Source organism: Triturus cristatus, chromosome 11, assembly GCF_964204655.1.
Source record: "Triturus cristatus chromosome 11, aTriCri1.1, whole genome shotgun sequence".
In the NCBI taxonomy this organism is placed as follows: Eukaryota; Metazoa; Chordata; class Amphibia; order Caudata; family Salamandridae; genus Triturus; species Triturus cristatus.
Window position 1 is genome coordinate 1,051,439,891 of NC_140594.1, and position 23,063 is coordinate 1,051,462,953.

General features: G+C 41.3%; 1 protein-coding gene across 7 annotated transcripts in view; it reads left to right on the forward strand.

Moving 5' to 3' along the window:
* MCF2L2 (MCF.2 cell line derived transforming sequence-like 2) overlaps window positions 1-23,063 on the forward strand; it is a 2,345,299-nt gene that overhangs the window by 819,781 nt on the left and 1,502,455 nt on the right. For all 7 annotated transcript variants that reach the window (XM_085635348.1, XM_085635350.1, XM_085635347.1 and 4 more), the window contains exons 8-9: window positions 9,543-9,667; window positions 20,831-20,945. In XM_085635348.1, coding sequence (XP_085491474.1) covers window positions 9,543-9,667; window positions 20,831-20,945 — 240 coding nt within the window. The remainder of the gene's footprint in view (window positions 1-9,542; window positions 9,668-20,830; window positions 20,946-23,063) is intronic.

The following is a 23,063-nucleotide window of genomic DNA, read 5'->3' on the forward strand; positions in this document are numbered from 1 at the left end:
CTCTCCCAGATGCAAGACTCCTTCTTTTCACAGCAGATCAGCAACAGGTCCCAGCTCAGGGTAAAGCATGGACTAATGTGTCCACTAATTTAGGATTTCCACTGAAGCCATTGGATATTGTATTATTTGGTAAAGGGGGCCAGTGTGCACTATATTTGAGTTCACTTGCTACCTAAAATGACTTCTGCAGATTGAGCGAAATAAATATGACAATCCAGGATTTTTTGTATTTTGGGATGCATTGAGTAAGATAATCAGTGATGTCACTGGTAAAGGTGTGGAGGTGAATAATTATGTGTTCCTCTTTGGAATCCTTTCTGATTGGGTGGTGTAGGAAAACAAGGACTGATGTTTGTGATCTATCTGCTGCTTCTTGCAAGATTTGTAGACATTTAATTGCAGGAGAAACACCGGCACACTCTGAATGCTGTGTTTGCCCAGCGGTGATATTCCTGTCGATATAATAAGCACATACCTTCTTGCAAGACTTCAAGACAGTGTTAAATGAACTGATGGGTCACCATGATATTGCAGTTGCTGGCTTGTTCACATGAATGCTACTTGATAGACATGGTGCGAGAAGTTCATCGTAGGGTGTGGTCAATGTTTCAGGTCTGATGGAATCAACAATGGGCTAACTAGATGGAGGTAGCATAGAGAATGTATAACCTTGCTGTGGCAATTCTGCTAATTCCGAATGTAAACTTGGCTTTGCTACGGTAAGCCCAATGGTTAGAATCTCAATTGGTAAGAACTCCAAGACCAGTGCTATGGAGGAACATAAACTGGCGATGCATATCAGGAAGGAAATAAATTGCAGCATGCAAAAAAGCTAGTTCTGGGTTCGCCAGATGGAAATTACATTTCTTATCCACAAATTATTTTGTGAAGCTGTTTAAGGTTTGCAATACTAAGGTTACATTGAATCATTCAATAAATTCAATATATCCGATTGTATCGAGTCTGAAGAACCTCAGCACATTTTGCAATGTGCAAACAATCGCATGTCGCCAAAACAAACAGGCTTTTGTGCTTTGCCTTAACTAAAACTGTTTATTAAGACCATCTTACTACAGACAAAGCGTAGCAAGAATCAGTCTCATTATCCGAAAGAGCTCCATATCCAATTTACAGCCTTCTTTCCAAGTGTTAGCTATTTATCTCAATTTGGAAACCCATTTAATTACTGTTTGCTTAGAGCAATGAAGAGATATCTACACTTTTTCACAAGATAGTCAATAGCAAAAGTAGATACTACTTATTTGCTTTGATGTTTTTTGTTATAGTGAGTGGCAAATGTTGCTCCTAATGAGGTCTGGGCAGCAGCCTTCTTAGCCCTGTCTTTACAATATAGACCTACATCGAAGAGCTTGTCCATCAGGCTGTTGCTTACACTTTTCATTGCCCTGATTTTCCCTTGTTCCTTACTCCTAGATCAAGTGGAGGAGGAGGAGCCCCAATGTGAACGCTAGAATGTGTTTAGTGGGGGTCTCTGTTTATTGTTTTTAATAGATGTTTTTTGTCCTGGCTTCTTACTTTTGCGGACATGACGTATTTCACACATGGATTGTCTTATTCTTTCACTTCAAGACGTAAACTGCGTACAGTGTCATACAATTGATGAAATGGATGGTCAGTAAATTCTGATTTTGTTTTTTAGGTCAACATTTAAGTATGGTGATTCTCTGGTGTTGTTAGCTGTAGTTTCAGATAAAGCTCTTTCCAACTTATAGAAGCATAAGGATAATTTTGACGAATTTATTAGAATATGTTTTGAAGGATCCAGCAAATATACTCTATCTTTGAGTCAATATGTTTTTTAATTGCCACCTTAGTCAGAAACATTACTGCTAACATTTGGTCTTGTAATATTCTTGCAGCCGACTAACTCCAGCATGCTGTGAGTTCTCATTGGCAACATGACATTTCCAATTTAAAAATATTTCTAAAGAAAACAGTGATTAGTGTTGGTGATTGTAGTATTCTGCCAATATTACTACAGCTCTCAAATATTTGAATTAGAATAAAGATAAAGAGACAAAATTTATAAAACATTAAATCACTCACTGTTATCCTCTTTTCATTTTGCTGTAAAATTCTACAGGAGTAATTTCCCCAACCTGAGCCTTAGGTAAAGGGAGCAAAAACAGTGTTGTATCTCTCTGCCTTTGGTGAAGACCTAATGAGGAACCAAAAATTCAATTCTGGTCATCTTGTGTTTTTTTTCATATCCATTAGCAGATCTTCACCTGGATCTATCTATTTTAATGACTGTTTCCACTAAAAAAGAACACAAGTTTCTGAACCAAGAGGAACCTAGAATTCCTCTATTCTATACCATCCCCAAGATCCACAAGGGGAAGTCACCTCCTCCAGGGAGACCTATAGTCTCAGGAATTGGCTCAATCCTGGAACCACTCTCCCAATATACTGACTGGTTTTTGCGCCCTCTGGTGAAACAAATAACATTGTATGTACAGGATACAAAACATCTCCTGAATCTTCTGACTAACATTGAATATGACCCAACGAATTGCTTTCTAGTATGTCTGGATGTAGAAGCGCTGTATACGAGTATACCCCAGACTGAAAGCATCGGGGTCATTGAACAACTCCTGGATAATGAGGAGTGGCAATGGACTGCACCAAAGGAATGGGTGATTACGTTAATGAGACTTGCATTAACGGAAAATTTCTTCAAATTTGAATCCCAGTTATATTGGCAAATCCATGGAACTTCTATGGGGAGCACCTTCGCTCCTAGTATAGCATGCCTATACATGAGCCATTTTGAGAACCAACACATTTGGAATGCTAACCCATACACTAATAACATCTATAAATGGTATCGCTATATCGATGATATCTTTATGGTGTGGCGAGGCGATACTCAGAGTCTTTCAAACTTCACTCTATGGATTAACGATCTTAATCCTCACTTACGATTTACCATCAATAAAGACAGAGAAACCATTCCATTTTTGGACATCAACATCATTGCAAAGAATGGCACACTGAGCAGCTCGCTATACACAAAAACGACTGACAGAAACAGTCTGTTGAGATTCGACAGCGCCCATCCACGATCTCTCAGGGAAAATCTCCCTGTAGGACAATTCCTGCGTATACGTAGAAATTGTTCCGAACTCCGAGATTACAAAAAAGAGGCAGAAATACTCACAGACAAGCTGAAAGAAAGAAACTATCCAATCAAAATAATTGAACAAGCCAAAAAAAGAGCACGGAACACTCCCAGAGAGGCCCTGCTTGAAACCCAAGAAAGACAACAACCCCAGAATATGATCTGTGTTACCACATTCAATTCGTCCTCTAATGATGTAAAGAAGATTATAAATAAAAGGTGGCCCATCCTCACCTCCAACAAACTCTCGTATGACAAACCCATGTTCTCGTTTAAAAAGAATCGTAGTCTGAGAGATACCCTGATACATACAGACACTTACGATACTGTGGGTGACCTCCAAACAACATTATGGAATACACCACCAGTGACCGGACATTATCCTTGTGGGTCCTGTGTAGCCTGCGAATTCACCAGACCCAGCAAAACTCTAGAACTCGGCCTAAATACTCCCTGGGAACAACGATCACATACAAACTGCAATTCAGAAGCAGTTATCTATCTTATCAAGTGTCCATGTGATCTAACTTACATAGGCATGACCAGCCGCAAAATAAAAATTCGCATATGCGAACATAGGAGTACCATCAGGCGTATGATCACAGCTACCAGACTAACAACACATTTCGTGGAAAAACAACATAAAGACACGGACATACGATGGACAATCATTGAGAAGATCAATGGCACCAGAAATCTACAGAAAAGACTCCTAGAGAGGGAACAACGTTGGGTGTACCGTCTGAGAACACATGAAAAGGGACTTAATGACTCTATACCGTGGAGTCAGCTTAACAAATAACCGCCCCCTATTTTCATCACCTAACACCAAAACACTGAGTTACAGACACAATGTCCAATGACTCTTGTTGATACTCTATGGCTCTATGAACCCCTCACCGAGACACCGGATTGGTAATGAGTACCACAAGGGCAACAACAGATACTACCACAGCTGTACCCCTGCACCTAAGCGAAACGATGTTCATAAGAATATTCACACCGGTTCACATCTGAACTAACATCATACAATCCTAGCCCCTCCTTGCCTCCCCACCCTGGCTCTGTGAACATATTTGAACAGTTATTTGCAGACTGTCCCCTTGTCAATGGACCTCTTTCCAGTACTATAATTAATAGATACTATACATCGTGGCACAAATAGCCATCTATATTTCAACTACGGTGCTCGCTAACTATTGTTAATCATCCCTTTCTCAATCACATTATCTCGGTTTCTACACACGAGCATTTTAACGAGCACACATAGAACCTTCATAATCCCTGGGTTTAGCCATTACGAGTCCGTCAGGTAAATGCCGCATCGTTTATACAAAAACTACAATTCCCATGACACCAGCCCCGCCACACGCCGTGACGTTTCACGTCACTTCCTGTAACCGAGGGGCGTGGTCCCAATCAGCCCTATGTTCCGGCACGCTTTCCATGTTATTTATGCGCGACTATGGCTCAACTTACTTGCGAAAGCCGAGGACCAGAACCAAACAGGTAGCAGGCAGGGCGACCGATCTTAAATAAGTAAGTAAACTGATAAGCGCGATGTCTCAGTTTTTCTGACGCGACAGCACTCACCATTTTTGCCCTACCCTTTCGGATCGAAATACTGGCAGAGCCACTTAGTCGGCTCGGTGACACACTCTTTCTTCACGGTTCCCCCAGGACCGCCCATTCTGGCAAACTGGTCCTGTGAGATTCAGTCAACCTCCCCGATTTGGGTAATGTATATCTGTAAATTTAGTACGAATGAGTGTGGTGTATGCCTGTGTATATATTTTATTAACATGTTTTACCTGAGTATCACAACACACTCGTAGACAGATCTTGGAATCACCTGGAACAAATACATTTCTTGTGAGCACTAGTATTTGGAGACACTGTGTGCACGCTACTTTCAATAGCAGACATCACGCTGTTATCGCTAGGATGCGAATCATTTCGCCACTCGCACAGTATGCCTGTCACATATACAACGATATGTTACAGTGATTTTTGAGTGGCACGTTTGGAGGACACTGCTCCCGACATAAGCATGCGCACGTAGATACACGCATGTCCACTTGCGGTTATCAGTATACCGTTAAAGGAGAAATGAACTACGCGGCAATCCTACCGCTGATATATATTTTTATATGTTGTTTGTCTCGACATCTTTCTTTTCAGATGGAGCCTGGCAGTTGACATACATCCACTCTTAATCATATCACGTGGAGCAGCTACTCTGCCCTCACCATACTGATAGGATAGGGACACCCCATCACGAGTAATTACACTCACATAGGGGAGTTACTTTTTTGCCCTGAAGAAAGTCCTGGACCATTTTTTGGCCCCTTTTAGGACTGAAACATGTCGGCACTAGGGTCCTAGGACCATAACACTCCTACAAGACCCATTTTATTTATTTTAATTACCCAGACAGACCCAAGAATAAAGGGATACTGGGGATCTGCCTGCGGTATTTTATCTAGATAACTCCCTCTGCCGTAAACATATTAAAAGCACTCCCAACACTGTGGTCGAGCCCACCCGGACTTCTAGGGGTCTGGGTGACCCGATGATGAAGCATGACACCACTAGGGTGTGTGAGGGTAACTTAAAGAAATACTTATTTTCCCCACGACCACGGTTGTATTAGGCACAACCTTTTTTAGGAGTTTTCATTTCTCCCCCTCTCCTTTCATTTTGTTAGATCTCTTCTCAGATCTGTTAGAGTATTTTTTGTGCATATAATGTTTCCAGTTCAAGCCACAGTTGTGTCAAAATGAAGGCCAAACAGGGTATATCCATCATGTTTGACCCAGGGACGAAGGAGAGCACGATCACGGTTTCAAACATCTTGAGGCCGTCCTAGTTGCTTGATTTGATCTAAATGTACCCAAAATCTCACTGATTTCAGACCACCATGTACTAGATGCGCGTTACCCCAAGTTGGCTTTGCAGTAGTGACCGAGACATTGAAGGAAGGCTTCCATGTAAATAAGGCAACTGTTCCATTTACCTTCTTCTCCATGACTGCAGCATGATCATCCTTTACTACCAATAACATTCTTTGTGTTAGTCTGATTTCTTTGTAAAAGATCAGGGGGCTGCACATGGAAGATGCATTGGAAATGTTCTTTGTTCTTGAACCACCGCCACAACAAGTACTCTGAATAGGCAAAGCCAGCGAGGGAAGAAAACAAAGTTGGTGGAGAAACTAAAAGACACTGAAGGATGGGACTAGAACTGGAAAAAGCCCATAGTAACTGCAGCCCAATACCCCTTCATTCCACAACAAAGTCTTCAGTCCTCCCAGTGGTGATCTGTCATGGTGCTATGGAGAGCAGAGCTGAATAGCACATAAGAAGCGGGTAGTGCTGTCGGCAGCCACTTTTAGGATTTCAGTTCAAATTGCTTTTTGCTTGCACATTTACAAATATAGTGATTGAAATGAAAACTGTGTGAATATGTAAAATGAAAACTGACTCAGGAAGTTACAGTTATATGGTTTACGGGAAAGCAACCCATACCCGGCTAGAACCACAGTGATATTTTCAGATTTGGCCATTTCTGTTCCCCTCTAGAGCTGTTGGCAGTTAATTTCAAGATTTCCTTTCACAGGCAATAAAATGTAGAAGTCATGCCATTCGCTCAGCTGTCAGCCAACATAGAGCACAATGTAAGTTTGCGTTTAGTAGAAATTCACAAAATGTAATGGATTTCCAATGGGATACAAACGATCGAACTGGAGAGGCACTGTTCTAAAAAAAGGAAATCTAAAGAGCCAAATCATTTAAAATCTAAATACGAATTAGCGATGGTTTTAGTGAACTTGATTATAACTTTGTTTATATATTCACATATACAACTATAGAAGCAGATGATGAGACATCATTTGTGAAAGGGGTTCATGAATGAAATGTGTACAAAAGCAGGTGGCCATGTTGCCTGTAAGGCAGAATTTAAAGTGACAGCCCCTTAATATTGCCCACCAGATGGAGAACACAGAGTATTCCTTCTATGGTCACCAGGGCAGTTATCACGCCAAATAAATGACAGCTGCATAGGATCTCCATGCACGTATATCTCTTCCTGGTGCACTTCTGTAAAGAACTGGTTATCGGGGTGCTTACATCTGCAGCCCCCTGACTTTCTTCCCATTGCTTTAGCTGATGTGAGGTGCATTAATGAAGGAGGTTTCAGGTTGAGACGCTAAGACCCTGTCACAGATGCTTACAAGCTTTTGCTGGTTGTAGATGGAAAACCAAATTGCATGCAAGTTATTGTCCCATGCAAGAGCAGGTAGGGCAGACCATAGTTTTTCAGTTTGTGAAAGGAGAGAACCAGCCCCTTGCACCTCTGACTAGCAGTGGTTTAGAACAGCAACTCTGCGTTGTAGAGATGGATTTGGAATTAAGGATAATTGTGCTTTTAGGGAGACCTTCCTATCACTACTTACCTTGTGGATTGAGTGAGAACAGTGAGAGTTCTATACCACCACCCACACAAATAAGAGTATTGTTTCACTCATGTTCCGACTCTGACATTCCTCCTAAGCTACAGTGCTTTTAAGATGATCTGCCTGACTGCAACAGCAGCTAAGTTACCTTGCATAAAAATCTGGCTATCCCTCAGTAGCATGGTAATTGTTTCACTGCAAGGGAATAGTTTGCATATAAATCAAGAAATTCAAGAAAAATCAAACACTTGATCACTGCTTCTTCTGCTGTACTGCTCCGAATCTGGGGCTCCCTCTTGATAGATCAGCACTGAGCTGATGACTTCACATATTTAAAGTGCTCTGAACTCTCCTCTTCAATGGTATTGCCCCTAGGAGGATTAATTACAACAAACTAGCAATGTCAAAATTATATACTGTCCCTTCTCTTTCTGCAGTACTTACTCCTGAACCTTTCAAGCATATATTAGATGTGAAGAGAAGTGTTGAAGATGTGCTGTTTGTGGGTACTCACAAAGATGAGACTCTGCGGGTGCTCACCTCATTTGCATTTTAATTCCTAGACTAATCCCGAACCAATCTCTTCATTCTCTCCTGGAACGGTTAGAGGTCTAAACAAAGTGCTGTAGTCATACATAAAGTGCAATTATTTTCACCTGTTTCACACTTTGTGAATCTGTGATTCCTTTGTTATGATCTTTTCCAAGTCACCTAAACCTGTAAAGTTCAATGAATTGTGGGCTTTCAAACCTCGGATGTGTAATTAGTTCTGTGTCAAGTGTTAATACATCTCATTTGTTTACTGAATTGGCTGTTCCTAACTCAACTCCTTCATATCGGTATGGGATCTGGAGTAAAGATGGAACTGAATTCACCCAATATATCATAAAGGATTGCCTTGCCCTTGAGTACAGTAAAAAAAAAACATGGTTGATTTATATTAATGACCTTTTAAATGAGTGCCCCAAGAATATTGAGTTTAACGACCCCACACAAATCCTTGGTTACAGCAAAAAAGATCTGAAAACTGGGCTCATAGAATCAAGAGAACTGTTAGGAGAAACTGATGCAAATTCATAACAGATGACCAGGGCTTATTGTGAAAGGTCAATCGCGTCAGACACACAACAAAATTTACTCCAGGTAACGGATTTAAAACATAGGTTTTACCTCACTAGGCTGAGAATGGGTACTCTCCATTTTATAATGGCTTTTTCAATTATGGTCAAGCAAGTGGAATCGAAACCTTCCAAGATGCCCCGTGACAGTGAATCGCATAAGACAACACTACATTTTACCCTTTTCTGTACTTTGTATAGAGATATTGAAAAGAGTGTTTTACAACCATTATTTCTTAATTATATTTTTTTATTTTTATAAACCTGCTTTTGATTTTATCTGTAGCCTAGAAAACGAGAAAGTTTGTAATGCGGTGGTTGTCTATATCCAAATTGTGATCAAAAGAAGGAAGTTTAATCTTCTTGAGGCTCTAGCTTACAAAGGAAAACAGAATATATATTGACTGGTGTCCTTTAAGAATGTTATCTCTTCCTGTATATCTTGATAATACTTTTATTTGGTGTCCCATGTGTAAATTACTCAATGTATTTATCTCTCCTGGCACTGATTAAATATTGTATTTTGCCGATTTACCTATAGAATAATTTTAAAGCTTTTATGTGTTTTATTGTACTGACTATTTGATGAATTATGAGGAGAATATCTTATTTTTAGAATGCTTTTATGGTTGTACTTTTTTAACCAAATAAAGCTGAATTGAATTGAATTGACTGAATAGTGGTCTCTGATTGCTCCACAACCCTCCAACAATAGCATCATTCATGACAGATTTGTTATGATTCCCTGAAAATTGAAGCCTGGTGTATTGGCGTGTTGAAGGTTCTATACACACTCCTTTAACATGCCATTTCCTGTCCACCCCAGGATGAACTTCAGCTTGCAGTGAAACAGGGGGCAACACTGCTGTCCTGCATTAAAGAACCAGGATCCAGAAACCCTGACTACAAACTCAACCCTGATGAAGTCGAAAACGTGGCCACTGTTGAAAGGTGCGTAAAACTAATCATACAAAGACCGCTCCTGATTTCATGATAAAAAATTGAGCACAAATTTGAGTAAAATTTTAGTTTAATATCAGGCTGTATATTAAAATTTAAATGTTATTCTTTAATCCTAGTTTATTGTCAGTGCACATAGAATATTATTTTGTGTGCCTAATTTTGTCTTGTGCAGTTGAATTGAGTTTTAAAAACATCCTATTTTGTCCCCTTTCTGTCTGTTAAATTCTAACGGGCCCCAGATTTTCCCATTATTCGTAGTGGCAAGACTAAAGCTGAATGAAGTGTTAACTTTAAAATATTTCCAAAGTTTAATCCACTTTCTTAAGCCACCTGACTGACTGATCTGCAAGAAGCAAGGTTCCTCAATGTCACTGGTTTAGAGATCGCCCCACCACATCGGAGAAAGTAAAAAAACTGTGGATCCTTTCAGACTCCGAGTTCCTTCTTACTCCTCAAATCACCCAATGCTCTGGAATTGTTTTGCCTCTTGCAAACTTCACACCAAATTGATCTCACGAAGATGCACCGTTGTGATTATTGCAATGCACTGTATTTGGGTCTCCTTAAGATGGCTATTGACAGACTCATAAGACTTTAGAATTAGGTCTCCATGGTGTGCTTTAACATAGGGAAGTCAAACTCCCTCAAATTTACTCTTACATAGCTCCAATGGCTCACAGAAGAGGTCAGCATCACTTCCAAAGGACTCTGTATTAGCTATAGGGTTATCTGGAGTAAAAGCCCTTCATGTCACCAAACTAGTCCTCAGTTACATCCCCATTGGTAATCTCCGCTCATCAAATACAAGGCCCAACACTCTAGAACCCGTTGCCCCCCACCTTAGGGCAGAAACAAACTGTCTCTGTTTTAGAAAACTCTTCAAATCTGAACTATTCTGGAGTTCTTTTGTTAGAAGACTGCCTCCTTGGTCTGTGATTGAAGATGCTAGATTGGGGGTTTCTCCACATCCTGCTGGACTTTATTCTTCATGTTTCTGAAGTTAGTGTAAGGTGACACTAAGCTCCCATAAAACACCTACATACATACATTTTGAAAGCAAGAGTTTTACTTGAGGGCTCAGAGAGTCTTGTTACTTCCAGACAACAGTCATACCAGGTCGAACCAGAAGCAGATCTGTGTTATTTCAGAACAAAGAAGCACGACTATAGCGCCTTGTAAACATTCTGTTACTCTTCTTCGGATGACAAAGAGTGCTCAGAAAGAAAACATGTGAAATGTCATAGCAGCAGGGTATCTTTGCATCTGCTCCTAAATATCACACAATAAATGGGTGCCGGCTTGACATTTTGGTGGCTGAGAGATTATGGAAGTGAGTCATCTGTCTGATCAGATAGTGCCTACCACTTGAACGAGTGCAAGTTTCAGAAATAACTCAAGCAACGCCCCCTTCTTTCGCACTCTACACCAACGCCATGAGAATCGAACAGTTATAAACGTCTGCAAGAGAAAGGGGAAGGAAACGGGGTGAAGATATCTCCTCTAGCACTGAAACCCGCTGGTAAAGTTTCTAATAGGTCGACTTTAGGCATTAAGCCTCACGACAGGTCTTTAAAGACCAGCTGCAAACCAAGGAATGGCTTCAGAAATGCTGTGTGGGGGAAGGGAGAGGGTGGGAGACGATGCTGATGGAGGAAGCTAAAACATCCTTGTACCTAGATGACATTGATATAGCATCAATGTTGGGAGCTGTGGAGTTCAGAATAGCATCTCCACACTTATCGATCTATTCTTACCTTGATAGTATAGTGGTAAGTCGATATTCTAGAGCCTATATTGTTTCAGTCAATATTTTGTAACTGCATATCCCGACTTAAACTTTTTATCAGAACATTGGAATGTTGAGCGCTCCATTGAAGACAATGGAGTGGCTCCGGGCTAATAATGCCTGGTATGCGCCTTCTGCTCCAACATTCCAGTGTTTGTCTTTCTGTTTCTCCCTTTTTAATTTAGAACATTCTACACTAGTTGGATGGAATGTTCTAAAAACCTTTAGCCCTTCTGCCTCTGGCTGTATTGGGTTTTAAAGGCCCTCTCCTCTGTTATAGGCATAGCCTATAACTCAGGTTCAGAGCCTTTAGCAACTGGTATAGCCCTCAGCTGCGGCTATAAGGCTATATTGTACTGTGTTCTCTTATTTGTTTATTTTTCGGGGGCCCAGTCTCCTCCAGCATCGCCCCTCGGCAAGTGACGGCAACCATGGCATGGGGCCTTGGCACAGGAGGTATGGAAAGGGAAGCAAGAATACATCTGGGGAAGATGGCAGTGAGATACAGGGTGACTCAGCAATGGAACTAAGAGTTGCTTAGTTTGTGAAGCAAAGAATTCTTCACAAGTTATCTCCCCTCATCCCTCACTTTCCTCACATGTCTGCTAGCGCCAGCAAGCAACAACGCTGGTAAATGATGACTGGCCACATTCCCTCCAACACAAGGTGCAAGGTACACTTTTTGTGTAAGCTAAATTTAGCTTTAGCTGTCCTACGAGAGCTTATGCCACTTTGTCGTAATTTGGGTCTGAGGAATTACAGCATCACCCGTAGAACACTCAGAAGTAACACAAGTCAGTCCATTGTCTTTACAGTCTCAAGGTATTTGTTGTCCTTGTGGCAGTTAAAACAGAAAAAGGTGTCTCCCTTGTGCTGCTGTGTACTTACGGTTGTAACATTTTATCCTGGTTTTACTGTAATATATTTAGTCAGATCTTTTTTCTCTCTTTTATATGATCTGTATTTTTATTTGTTTTTATATATTTTGTATTCATGTATTTGTCTTGCTCTTTTATGGCCTTTTAGGCTGAAATAAAGATATTGACCGACATCGTCTCAGACAGAGGGGGACAAGGCCAGCACCCTCAGCCACTGATGGCTGTGTCATTCATGGATTGATCAGCAGGCATTCATGTGCACTTGGTTGTTTATTAGTCATAGAGTATGCACCTTCATTTCTTCTTCAGCCATTCATTTGAATAGTAGTTGTACCAATCTACACAGGGAGAGGCATCCTCTTTCTATCCCTATCGCACTGTCTAGGCTCATAAGTCAGAGAATGTAAACAAAAGGGGAATGCAGCATAATTCTATCCATTCAACTAGGTGTTGCTGTACTAGCCAATGCCAGTATCTACATGGTGCCAGAGCTTGCCACTTGTTTGCAGGAGCACTTTTGTTAAGGTTTCCTTAAAAACAACATATTCCAATGTTCTTTTGTTTGTTATCTCCTTAACGCAGCAAGGCTTTTCGGTGGGCACAGTGAAAGGTTACACATTGTCCCTTTTAGACTTTTATCTTTATACCACACCTATCGTCTTTGTTCAGTTTACCAGTTCTGATTTGTGATGCATTTCATTAAAGGGTTGACATGTATTTTGCCTCCCAAACCATATGTGATGCTAGAAGGGGACCTTAACCTGCTCTTGCCATGCCGATGTACACGCCCTCCGAGCTTATGCACAACTGCACTTAAAGGCTGTTGATGCTGAAAACAGTCTCCCTTACTGCCATCACATTAGCATGCCTTGTAAATGAGCTTCAGACGCTGCAGACTCTGTCAGTTATACATCCTATGAAACCTTCTTCCTGGTCAAGTTGGTGCCAAGAACCCATGCAGCTTTCCTCCCTAAGGTCCCGAATTTATTTATTTATTTATTTGCTGGTTTGTATAGCGCTGGTATCGACTCCTGGTGGAGTATCTCTGCGCTTTTGGAGCCGGTCGAAACAGAGGTGTGAAGGAATGGGGCTAGATCTCATTTCTGAACAGTACAGTTTTCAGGTGTCTCCTGAAAGTGAGGTGTTCTTTACATTGTCTCAAAGACAGAGGGAGTTTGTTCCATAATGTGGGTCCTGTAATTGATAGTGCTTTGCTCCCATGTCTGGCTTTTTTTGCACGGGGGATCACTAAGAGAGGATTGTTGCTGGACCTGAGCGATCGAGTTGGAATATAGGGAACAAATTTGTTTAGAAGGTAGGCGGGCCCTTGTCCATTTAGACATTTATGAATCAGACAACATATTTTAAATTTAGTTCTCTGCCGGATTGAGAGCCAGTGCAGTTGCTCAAGGAGGGGCTTAGAAGCAGTTCTCAGGGGGACGTTGAGGACAAGGCGAGCTGCCGTGTTCTGAATGACCTGAAGCTTGGCCAATACGCCTTCGTTGGCAAAAAGCAACAGGCCATTACAATAGTCAATCCGACTTAAAACCAAAGCCTGAACAAGAGTTCTCCTAAAGGAGTCCGGTAGTAGAGGGAAAACTTTACGTAACAGGCTAATGGAATGGAAGCATATTCCTGAAATATAGTTAACATGCTGTTTGAGTGACAAATCTTGATCCAATCGGATCCCTAAATTCTTCACGACCTGTTTGGGTTTGGGAACTGTTCCCAGGTCGTGTGGCCACCAATCAGGGGTCCATAGTATTTTAGCTTCTCCAAACAGCATTACCTCAGTTTTGCTGACGTTGCACTGAAGATAATTGGAGGACATCCAATGTGCCACTGCCTTCATACCTGAAGAGAAAGAGCTTCTTACATCAGCGGAGAGAGTCTTAAAGGGGAAGAGGAGCTGTGTATCATCAGCATATGATACTGGGATGAAACCATACATGCGCATCACTCTTGCCAGGGGTGCCACATAGATGTTAAAAAGGGTTGGGCTTAAACAGGAGCCCTGTGGCACCCCTTTTGAAATCTCTACCTCCGCTGAACGATACGTATCCATGGTGACTCTCTGGGAGCGATCGGATAGGAAGCTCTTTAACCAGTCAAGGGCTTTATCCTTGAGGCCAGCGTTCGACAACCGATCGGTCAGGATGGTGTGTGACACGGTGTCGAACGCTGCCGACAGATCTAAAAGAACCAGGATCACTGAGAAGCCCTTGTCCTGGTACATATGTAGATCATCAGTGACAGACAGGAGGGTGGACTCTGTGCTGTGTTTCGGCCTGAACCCTGACTGAGAGTAGTCCAGGCCGCCAGCAAGTTCGATGTAGCTGGACAGATGGTGGTTTACATGCTTTTCAATCAGTTTCCCTAGAAATGGTAATAAGGATATGGGCCTGAGATTAGCTAGTTCCTGATACCCTTCCATGTTGACCAGTCACCTTGACAGAATTCTTTAATCCACCTCATCCCTCAAAAAAAAAAAAGGGGAGACGCTCCATTGCCTTGATCCAAAGAGGGGGTTTGAGCTTTTACATCAACTGAACAAAAGATTATCGGGTAAATGATCCTCTCTTCGTCGGCCACACTGTGCAAAATTGGACACTTCCTGGGAGGATAGTTCTCTGCATTAAGATCTGCTACACCCTGGTCAAAAACATTCCCCAAGGACCTCTGAGCCCATTCATCCAGGGCCACGGTCTCTACAGCTGCAATGGCAAGAGCGGTGTCTATGATTGGTGTCTGCCAGACTGCGGCATGGCCATCGGTGTATACATGTAGGGGACACTATTTCCTTGACAGCAAGGTCTGATGAAAAGGTCTCCTTGCTCGCTCGGTCCTGCAAGACATTTTTCTGAGCAAATCCCCTAGCATCTAAGTGAACTGAAAGGAATAGAGATAAGAAACTGATGTCAGGGCAAAGGGGTGGTACTTATATGCGCCGCTGCACGTCACTTCCAGAGCAGTATGGGGCCAACTCAAAGCCCCACGACACCACCTGCCAGTGCGCAGGAGTACAGCTGTTAAAGTTCTCCCGCTCCACTCTGACGCCTGGGTATATTCTAAAGGTAAGAAATCATCAGTTAGAGTTTCCACAAAGAGAATGTTACTGAAGTTAACTAACTAGTTCTTCTCTTCCATTCTAACACCCCAATAACTGATGTAATTTACCCTAGATTTTTTGTGATTGATCTTTTCCTTATGGCCTATGTTCCTTGGAGGCCCTTTTCATGAGCTGTATCAGTTTACTCTGTAATATGTAGTCTTGTTCTGTTCTAAATTTATACACCAAGAACGCAGGACAAAGCTTCTTTCCTAGAATACAAATGTTAACTCAGAAAACAATTCTCAGACAAAATAGAGAAGTTGCAGTAGGACTAGGTGGACGAAGTGCGATCACAGGGTGTTGGGGGGAGGGGGGGTATTCGGGAAGGGAAGTTGAGGGCTTTTGAATATACAATTGTCTATTGCCTGTATGTACATGTATGAAGGATATGGCAGACGTCTCTGGATTACAGGGCTCTGCATGGTGATGGCTAATTTGACACCATAAAAATTGTTTTAAAAAAAAAGAAAAATAGAGAAGTTGCATGGTCTGTTTGTCTTTGAATAACTATACACAGCTGCCCTGGAACCACATGAAGATGTGACAGCTGGTGTCCTTTCCATCTCTAACATCAATTTACTATATGTAACTCCTTCTTTAGAACTTAACTGTTTTCTCACCCTACCTAAAATTAGAATCACATGCCAAAATGATGTGATTGATATTTCCCTGTTCTCAGTTGTGGTAAAAATATATCCACCCCCTCTTGGTGAAAAGTAGACCCCACAGATATGCTATGTCTACTTTGTTTTTTCAATACTTCATTCAGACAAGTTGTCTGATTAGTGGATAAACAGTTCATGTTAAATACTTTCTCCATGTAGGAGATTTTGCTTTGGGTGAGTATGAAAAGCCATTAACTGAGAAGATCAGAAAACTCTTAATTTAGAACGTCAAATGCTTTCATAGAGTTTTGGTATTTACAGTTTTAGAAGGCTACAATAGCTGCTGTACAACAAAAGTTTGCAAGAGAGGAGTCTTCACATTGGAACAAAGCGTGAACGTGAATTTTGATTTAGCATTGAAACAATGGTGGGAATGAAATTGCTAAGTTAGGAGAATGCCTGTACAATAGGTAGTAGGACATTAAAGGCTTTCGCCCTTCCATTATTGAGTACACATAATTAGAACCTTCCTATGTCAATTATTAATTTAAAAATCTTGTGGAATGTTGACATTGGAGTTCAACCTCGAACTTCTTTTGGGAAACCAGCAATCACAAACAGCAGCTGTGGCCCCTTTACCATCCCTTCTACTAACCTCAAGACCAACGTTAGTGAGAGGTATCATTCATCCATCCATTCGTGTATTTATTTATTTGTTTGTTTGTTTGTTTGTTTATTTATTTATTTGCAGTTCTACATAGTACAAAGTAGATCTAAAAAGGCGACAGAGTTATTTACATACATTCACCTGGGGTTGCCCAGTAATTCATTATACACACAACATTTTTCAGATTAAAGAAATCGCTAAAGGCAATATAAGGTGAACAAATCCCAAAGACGTGAAAGAGTCATTTAGATAAATTTACAGTCGGTGGTCTGATTTACATCCCGAAAAAAGATTAAATAGATCAGGCAAAGCAATGTCCCTAAATTTTGGATGATTTAAGATGTCTAATTAAATAATACTTCTAGGCTCTACAAGTGGATTCATTGGAAGAGTTAGGTTTGGTGGGAATTGTGTGTGTGTGTGCGTGCGTGTGTGTGTGTTAGGGCAAGGGTCAACCTGTCAGGAAGTGATGTACCATTAGAGCTGAAAACTGTCTCTGCGCCAGTGTTTTCTCCATGCTGAGGATTTGTATAGGTCTTGTACAACAAGCCACACCAATGGAAGGCATTAAGGTTATAATTTAGAGTGAAGTCATTATTCATTTTCTGTCTGCCTCTGGATATGTATTTCCCAGACAGTAAAGTTCAGTAGAAAATCAAGAGAAGACTACTTGTCAGAAACTGAGAAAGCCCACTGAGTCCCACTCTTGGTTTCTTGAGGAAAGTCTGAGTCCTCTCCGCAGTCACGGTGCCTCCCTGAACAGCATAGCATTCTTGAAAGGTTTCAAATGGCTTCTTAACATGGTCAAAGTTAGGAGCAAAAAACACAAAATGGGAAAAATAAACCTCCTTGGCAATCTTGTAACTCTTGATTTGCAAATGAAGATAAATGTCCCATGTCTCTGTCTATTGTAAAGATACCCTTGAGGACATCTCTTTCCATTACGATCATTTTAAGGTCTGTCCTGGGCGCTTGAGGAACCCAGATCGTGCCCTGAAACTAAGTTCCACAACATACTTCTTTGCCTCAGACAGCATACAGGAAACCAATTGAGGGATGGAAGGCTTCATAAAATGTGACCAATGAAAGATAAAATCGCCAGTGTACTACAAAGATAGGTTAGACAGGCGTTCGGGCAGCGGCGGTCTGTGCAGGGAAGAGCGGTGAGCCGGGTGGAGGAGGGAATTCAACAGACGATGAAGAGGGAAAATTAATCATTTATTTAATTTTCCCTTGTGGTATTCTGTTGAATACCTCCCATCCCGCCCCACCACTCTTACCTGCATGGGCCGATCCTGCGTTTGGGTCGACTGAGAGGCCACTATGGCATTGAAGATAATATTCAAGTATACAGAAGAAAGACTCCATGATGACGTTTTCAATACGTCAGACAAATGTTATGCAATGGCCTCTCTGCTTCGCTGTGAGAAGGGAAGGGATCAATGGAAGCAAGAGGATGTAGGTAGTGCGAGGGGTAAGCAGGCGAAGTATTCAGATGAAGACATGTTCTGTCTGCAGTGTAGATACAGTTTTAAACATATCATGAAATCTCACATTCTCTCCCACCACTTTCTGATAGCATTTGATTTGACGTCACAGACTTCAGAACAGACTACAGGGCTCTGTTGGTTTGCCGTTATAATCCCACTGTGCAAATTTGCGAGCATACCTACATACATACAGATGTGTTCCATTTCTTACAATCTGTCACAAAAAGATAGAGGAAAATCGTATTTGTTTTACATTAATGAGTGAGCGGGCCTTGAAGAATAGCTGAATGGATGTGACCACAGTAGGATACATGGCACAGCGGATCATTTCGTTTTTAATCATTTATTTAGCGCTGTAAGAACTCTTAAGGTAAAGGCGCTTTACAGAGACTGAGCGGGCTACATCAGTTAAAAGGAATGGCATTATTTTATCGTATTAGAGCATGGAGGTTGGGAACAACTATAATATAGTGATGTATGAATGACGTATGAAACAAAAGGTCAACATAGTTCATAAAGAATGAATGACATTTTTAGTAAACATCACAGCCAACGACAGAGGAATTATTTGAAAAAGTAGCTCTTAGTTGCTTACAAAAGGCCGATAGAGGGGTTGGCGTCCTGAGTCTGGTTGGTAACGAAGGTTGGGGGTTTTTACCGTAGGGCCTCTAGCAGCAGTGATTCCTTGCTTCTTCGCCGTCTGGAGCCTCCTGTGAGTGAAGCACCCTTTTCATATCTATCGGAGCCATCTTTACAATCATCCAATAAGAGAATAAGGTCCAGGTGGTAATATCTGTATTATCCTCTTTCCTTTAAAATCACCACCTCAGGACTATTACGTCGCTTTCCATTACGGACTCTCTACCTATACCGGGACCTATCAGGTGCCAATTCTTGTCACCCAGCATTACCCACTTTGGCATCGCATCCTGAAAGGTCGTCAAAATAAGCGATATAAATATTATAAAGACATACCCAGGCTTTCTGGCAGATTGATACGAATCATTAACATGTAACCACCAATTAGAGGTCCTCTATAAACTTGTCTTGCACAACTTACATCTTGGAGCAATTAAGATTTGAAGCTCCATCTGTGACTTCCCCGGCTTTAGGATTTCTATACCTATATAGAGCAACATTAAGCAATAGACGGTTTCCTGATGAAGGCTGCATAGCCGAAACGCGCGTAGTTCTCCATCTACCGCATTGCTTCTATCAACACTATATGTTTAAATCTGTTTATACGATTATCTAATGCTTTTCATCTATCGTATAGTCCCTATCAATCTTACATGTTTACACTGTCTGTATAAATGCTTAATGATGAATTATATGCAAAAAAGAACAGTCAACAATCCAATAGTTCTCAATGTAAGATAAAAAATGAAAAATAAATATTTTATATACTTTTCTATCTAATATCTGTGTGTGGAAGAAAAAATTCTTTCCCTCTTTTTGTTTGTTGAGAATGGTTACTTTTTTACTGTACACCTAGTATTTGTTCTACTTCTCATTCATCTACTTGCTATAACTACTTACCTAAATAGCTCTTCTCCTTACATATAGCAAGTCTATTAATTGAGTAGGGGTCCCCTTTTTTTCAAATAGTGGTAAGGAGTTTGGTCCAGGTGAGGCAGGGAGCTGCCTTAGGGTGAGTGTGCAGTGTTGAAGGATACTGCAAGTCTCTAAGAACGTGGGTGATGTAGTTGGAGTTTTGTATGCTATAAACTAGCCAGCCAGCTGCAAGAAGGAGGGCATTCAGAGAGGTCATTGAGAGGGGTCAAGTGGGTGATAGGGACCTCAGGAGAAGTCCAGTTATGAGATGATGAGAACATGCACCACTGCTTCAAGGAGAACAGGTAGAAGGAGATGTTAGAATCTGTAGGAATTTCTTCATGAGATGTAAATGGTAGTTTGCTGTTTCACCCATCTTCTTGCTGTGAGGGAGGAATGCGAGTGCAGCATTATCTTAAAGCCCAAGGATGTGGCAGATGGTGCAGATAACAGTTGAGTAGGCTGAGAAGCGACACGTGGCTTCGCTCGAGACTGGATCCAGCCAGGTAGCGTAGGCCCTTGATGCAAAGATGGCAGCTTTCTGGTGCCATAAGGGGGGTTTGGGATTCTACACTGGGGAATGGGTCCCATGGTAGGCACAGCCTGCTAAGATACTGCTTCCGATTGACACAAGTGTATAACCCCTACCTTTGCAAGGAGCAATGCTTATTGGACAGGTTGCTGAACTCAAGCAAGGCTATGATGATTAATGCTTAGGTCTGTACACCGAGCCAGTGCCCTACAAACTAAAGCTGTGTTAAGGGTGAAATTTATACAAAGTATATTAAAGTTCAAATAAGGAGATATATACAGCTATATCACAAATATGATATACTTAAATGTGGCTAAGCGCCAACTATGTGCTTTAGGAACCAATAATTAATGGTGGCAATCTATAGATTACACAAAACTAGCAATATCTCAATTCTAGAACAAATGGTCCAAGTTAATCAGCTGTTCTGAAATTTTTAGAAAGCATATTAAAGGCAAGAAGCATGACATTGTGATGAGTATCTCCTCCTTCCGTGTTTAACCTCTGTGTCCCTCCTTTCGCAACAGGTTACTGGCACAACTGGAGGAGACGGAAAGAGCCTTTGATGAATTTTGGTCAAGACATCACCTGAAACTGGAACAGTGCCTGCAGCTCCGACACTTTGAACATGATTTCCGGGAGGTAGGTTCTTCAACCAACACACTTGTTCCTTCTTTGTTGCCCAACAAAACAAGGCGCCACTTACATGCGTTTCTCCAACATCAGATGGTTTCACGTGCATTTAAGTACTCAGAAAAAAGGGAAAACGCAAAATATCAAATGAAATTCTGCAAAATCTGTGCTAAATTGCTACTGCTCCTAGGGCTGCAGGCAGTGGCTGAAGCTTTGTGGATATAATCACTGGTCAAGGAAAAAAGATCTCAAGGGGTTTGTGGTTCTGCAATTCCAGGAAAGACAAGTAAAGATAACTATGAGTCATGACAAGGCGGATAATGTGGTGAGGAAAGCATAGTGGCTATTGCGGCCCTTCAGGGGTAGAATAACATATGTATTGTTTATGTATTAGTAAATGTATAGTGCAACACAAAGCAACAAGACCTGGTTATAGAGAACACATAACAACTCTAGAAAAATCTCTATCACACAGGTATTATCTATTACTCCTAGGTGAAACTATACTTACTTATCTAGTCTTGCCCACCCATTTGTGTTACTCGTTAAAAAAATCATCAACCACCCATATCAGGTCACACACCCATCAACCAAAGATGTCAAGGTGGGCTAGCCAAATATCATAAAAAAATGTGAGGTGGGTCTAAAAGTGCCTCGTGTAAGCACAATCCAAGGAGCTACTGGTTGGTACCCCCCAGTTTGCTCATTCTGTCGTCATCTGCACTTTCTTGACAGAAACAGAAAAATATGACCTAACTCCTAAGCTAATGTGGAACATAAAAAAGTGAAAGAGTAAGGTGTAAATGATGGTGTCATCTACCATCTAAGCCCCGTACTGTGAAAAAAAATTAAACTAAACTCCCCATTAAAATAGAGATGTGAACATCTGTCTCGCATATTTTTTAATTATTAACTAGTGTTCACACTCAATTAAAAAAGACGGCATGTTTATACCATTTTAACTTGAACAGCCGACATGTTTCATTGCCCTAAAATTTTGCAGCAATTTTATCAGGGCACAGGGACGCATCTCCACCTGAATAATGCACTGGAGTGGTTGATGAAGACAAGAGGAGGAATGATAGTACCAGAGACAAAAGAAACACATTTTATAAAAAAGGAGCTTTACATAGGTTAACAGCCTCAAATTGCGACACACCTCATGCTTGTGTCATATTTTAATGTAACATAGTTACCAGGTGGTTGTCAGGTGGATTCCTACCAGATACTCACCAGGAGGGGACCCAGAGGGTAGCCACCCCCACATAGTTCAATGCAGCCAAGAGCATATACCTGTGAATAAACAAGTGCACATTACCAAAAGCAACACAGGGGAAGAAAAACAAGTTCTTGTTTACCCTCCCGATTCTTTCTGTATTTTAGAGGTATCTACCGGATTCACTCACTCTCAACACAACACTTTTAATATACACTTGGAAGCCTCGAAGTTCCCTTTGTTGGTAACCCTGAGCTGAACCAAAGCCACCACATTATGCCAATATAAATGTTAAAATGGGCGTATAGTGTTTCAGGGCAAAACAGTTCAAACATACGCCTAAAACATTCCCACGCCTCATACTCACTCACCGCTGAGTCGGGAATTCACGTTCCGATGCTCAACAATTGCGGAGAATTAAAAATTTGCAAACATACGTGACAAGAATTTTCAATTCTATTAAGGACAAGGAGGCGAGGATTATGCTTTCTCATTTCTTTACTAGAAATGCTCAGCAGCCAATAAAAACACAGTATATATACAATAAAAAACTACAATACCCATAAACACCAGGGTATGACGTGTATAACCATAGAGTCTGCCATATAAAAGGACATATAGCAAGAACAACGTCCTCTTTCTTTGGTGAGGAGAACAGTTCAAAATAACAGGAAACAGTTCAAGAAAAACGATGACCAAAAGGAGGAATCCGCCATCAGCCACAGCAGAAGTCCATAACGAAAACACGCAGCACTGGAAGGCCGCCGGACACTGGGAGCAGAATGCGAGCGGATGCAGAAGAAGCCAGAAGAAGCTGTAACCTCATCACTTTGGGTCAGAACCTGAAAAGAGACAGACTGCCGTAAAACACATCCCATATAATAAAATATATATAAAGGGGGGGGAAAAAA